General features: G+C 41.9%; 1 protein-coding gene across 1 annotated transcript in view; it reads right to left on the bottom strand.

Moving 5' to 3' along the window:
• The window catches only part of Hspa4 (heat shock protein family A (Hsp70) member 4), a 48,827-nt gene that overhangs the window by 10,165 nt on the left and 36,073 nt on the right, over nucleotides 1-2,589 (bottom strand). Inside the window, exon 11 of the mRNA XM_005350099.3 lies at nucleotides 986-1,119. Within this exon, the coding sequence (XP_005350156.1) occupies nucleotides 986-1,119 (134 nt within the window). The remainder of the gene's footprint in view (nucleotides 1-985; nucleotides 1,120-2,589) is intronic.

Here is a 2,589-nt window from a genome sequence, read left to right as displayed (position 1 = left end):
CCAAAACCACAGAGAAACCCTGTCTCGAAAAACAAAAAACAAAAAAAAAAGAAAGAAAGAAAGAAAGAAAGAAAGAAAGAAAGAAAGAAAGAAAGGAAGGAAGAAATTATCATTTATAAATCTCACTACTATACCAAGGGTTTGTTTAGGAAGTTTTTTTTCTTAAAGGTCCAAGACAATTTTATTAGATTTTAAAAACAAAGACTGTGGGACAGACAGTTGCCTGAGAGAGAAAAAGCCAAGGGAGAAGTCAGCCACACAGTGGGTTTCACAAGAAGAGTATGGAAGCCCAACGTGTTAGTGAACATACCCAAGGCCAAGACCAGTACTGGAAAGAAAAAGAAAAGGGTATAGAAGTTAGCCCTTCTGGGCATGATTGCCACGGTCCTTGCCATCCTACAATTGGAAAGCAGGGCAGTCAACTTTCTTCCCACAATTTCTACAGGTCACTGAGGCTGCTCTTGATCTTCATCCACAGCACACATCTTACAGAACTCTTGGGTCTCTCTCTTCTCAAGTGACAATGTTTCTGAATCATAACTATTCTCAGTTTGTAAAGACTCAGTCAAACTTGGTTCTAAATTCTAGGATGGACCGATGGTGTAGAACAACTGTGTGATTTCTGTGCAAATCTTGTAACTGTATATTAGAACCAACCAACTCTATCATGTTTTTTCATCAGGACCACCTTATAGTCATCCACAATATGTACTGAATCCAGGAATACAACAAGGCCAACCTGGTCTACAGAGTGACCAGGACAGAGCGAGTCCCAGGACAACACAGAGAAAAGTCTGTCTCGAAAAACCAAACCAAAGAAACAAACACACCCATCGGACTGCCTCTATACCCAGTACTATGGATGGAAGATGTTTGTTTGGGGGCATAAAGCACCTAAATTTCTAAATAATCTTTCTTTTTTTTTTTTAGTACTCCCAAATAGAAACCAGTTTGTATTACTACTTTAGTTTCCAATTCCACTTACCTATAGCAGGATCTGGATAGGGCAAATCCTGAGGAGAGCTATAGTAGGCCTCAAGAGTGAAAGGTTCCTTTCTGTAAAATGTGAGGACTTTGGAGAAAGGAGCAGCATGATTTTTAGGGAAGACTTCACAGTCACTAGGTGGAAGAAAGAGAGAGACAAACCCCACAAATTCAAAATCTTCTTTATTAAAATATTTCAGTCTCTTATTTTATGGAGGGGGTGTTTTGTAGATGTGTGTGTTGAGGTCAGAGGGCAGCCCTGGGTGTTAGTTAGCCTTCCACCTTCTTTGACATGGGGGTTACTACTATTTGGATGCTGCCTACTCCAGGCTCCCAGCATGCAAGTGTCTGGGGATTCTCCAAACTCCACCTCCCATCTCGCCAGAGCTTTATGGTTTCTGGAAATTTGAACCCAGGTTTTTGGACTTGCAAGGTCCATCTATCTCCTTAACACAATTCATGATTATTCTTAACACTTTTGACATATGTATCCTAGGGATTGTAATTACCGAAGAGTTCTAGTTTCTCCTTGTAGGCTATTATTTCCAGGTTATTCAAGGGAAGCTAGAAAGTCGGCTCAGCAGTTAGCACTGGATGCTTTTCCAAAGGACATAGGTTTGATTCCCAGCACCCACATGTTGGTTCACAACAGTCTTTAACTTCATTTTTAAGGGATCCAAAGTCCTATTTCTGGACTCCTCTGACACTAACCACAGACATGGCATACAGGCATACATGCAGGTAAAATACTCACACAAATTTAAAAAAATTTAACTCTTCAGAGCATTAAAAAAAAAACAACAACATACTTTTGTATTTTTGGTTATGAGCCTAGTCTTTAACAGCTGAGCCTGGGGCTGGAGAGACAGTTCTGCAGTTAAGAGCACTGGCAGCTCTTTCCAGAGGGCCTGAGTTCAATTCCCAGCAACCACATGCACAACCATCCACAATGAGATCTGATGCCCTCTTCTGGCCTACAGGAATACATGCAGGCAGAACACTGTATACATAATAAAAAAATCTTTAAAACAAAGAGACAGAGACAGAGACATGGGCTGGAGAGATGGCTCAACAGTTAAGAGCACTGGCTGCTCTTATACAGGACCTGGGTTCAATTCCCAGCACCCACACGGCAGCTCAAAACTGTCTGTAACTCCATTTCCAGGAGGATCAGATACCCTCACACAGATATGCACGTAGACAAGCCACCAATGAACATAAAATCAAAAAAGAGTCAGACAAAAATAAAATATTTTTTAAAAAGGAATATACCCAATCAACACAAAAGGGCACCAAGTCTCAATGGGAACAAGAATAGAAAAATTAAATGACAAGACACTAATTTTTCACGGCTTTAAAAAGAAAATCTTGCCAGGCGGTAGTGGCACACACCTTTAATCCCAGCACTTGGGAGAAAGGCAGGTGTATCTCTTTTCAGCCTGGTCTGCAAGAGCTAGTTCCAGGACAGGCTCAATAGCTACAGTGAAACCCCGCCTCAAAAAATCAGGGGGGGAGCTGGGCGATGGTGGCGCACGCCTTTAATCCCAGCACTCGGGAGGCAGAGGCAGGCGGATCTCTGTGAGTTCGAGACCAGCCTGGTCTACA

This window comes from Microtus ochrogaster, chromosome 7 (assembly GCF_000317375.1).
Source record: "Microtus ochrogaster isolate Prairie Vole_2 chromosome 7, MicOch1.0, whole genome shotgun sequence".
Taxonomy (NCBI): Eukaryota; Metazoa; Chordata; class Mammalia; order Rodentia; family Cricetidae; genus Microtus; species Microtus ochrogaster.
This window is presented reverse-complemented; position numbering and strand designations above follow the sequence as displayed.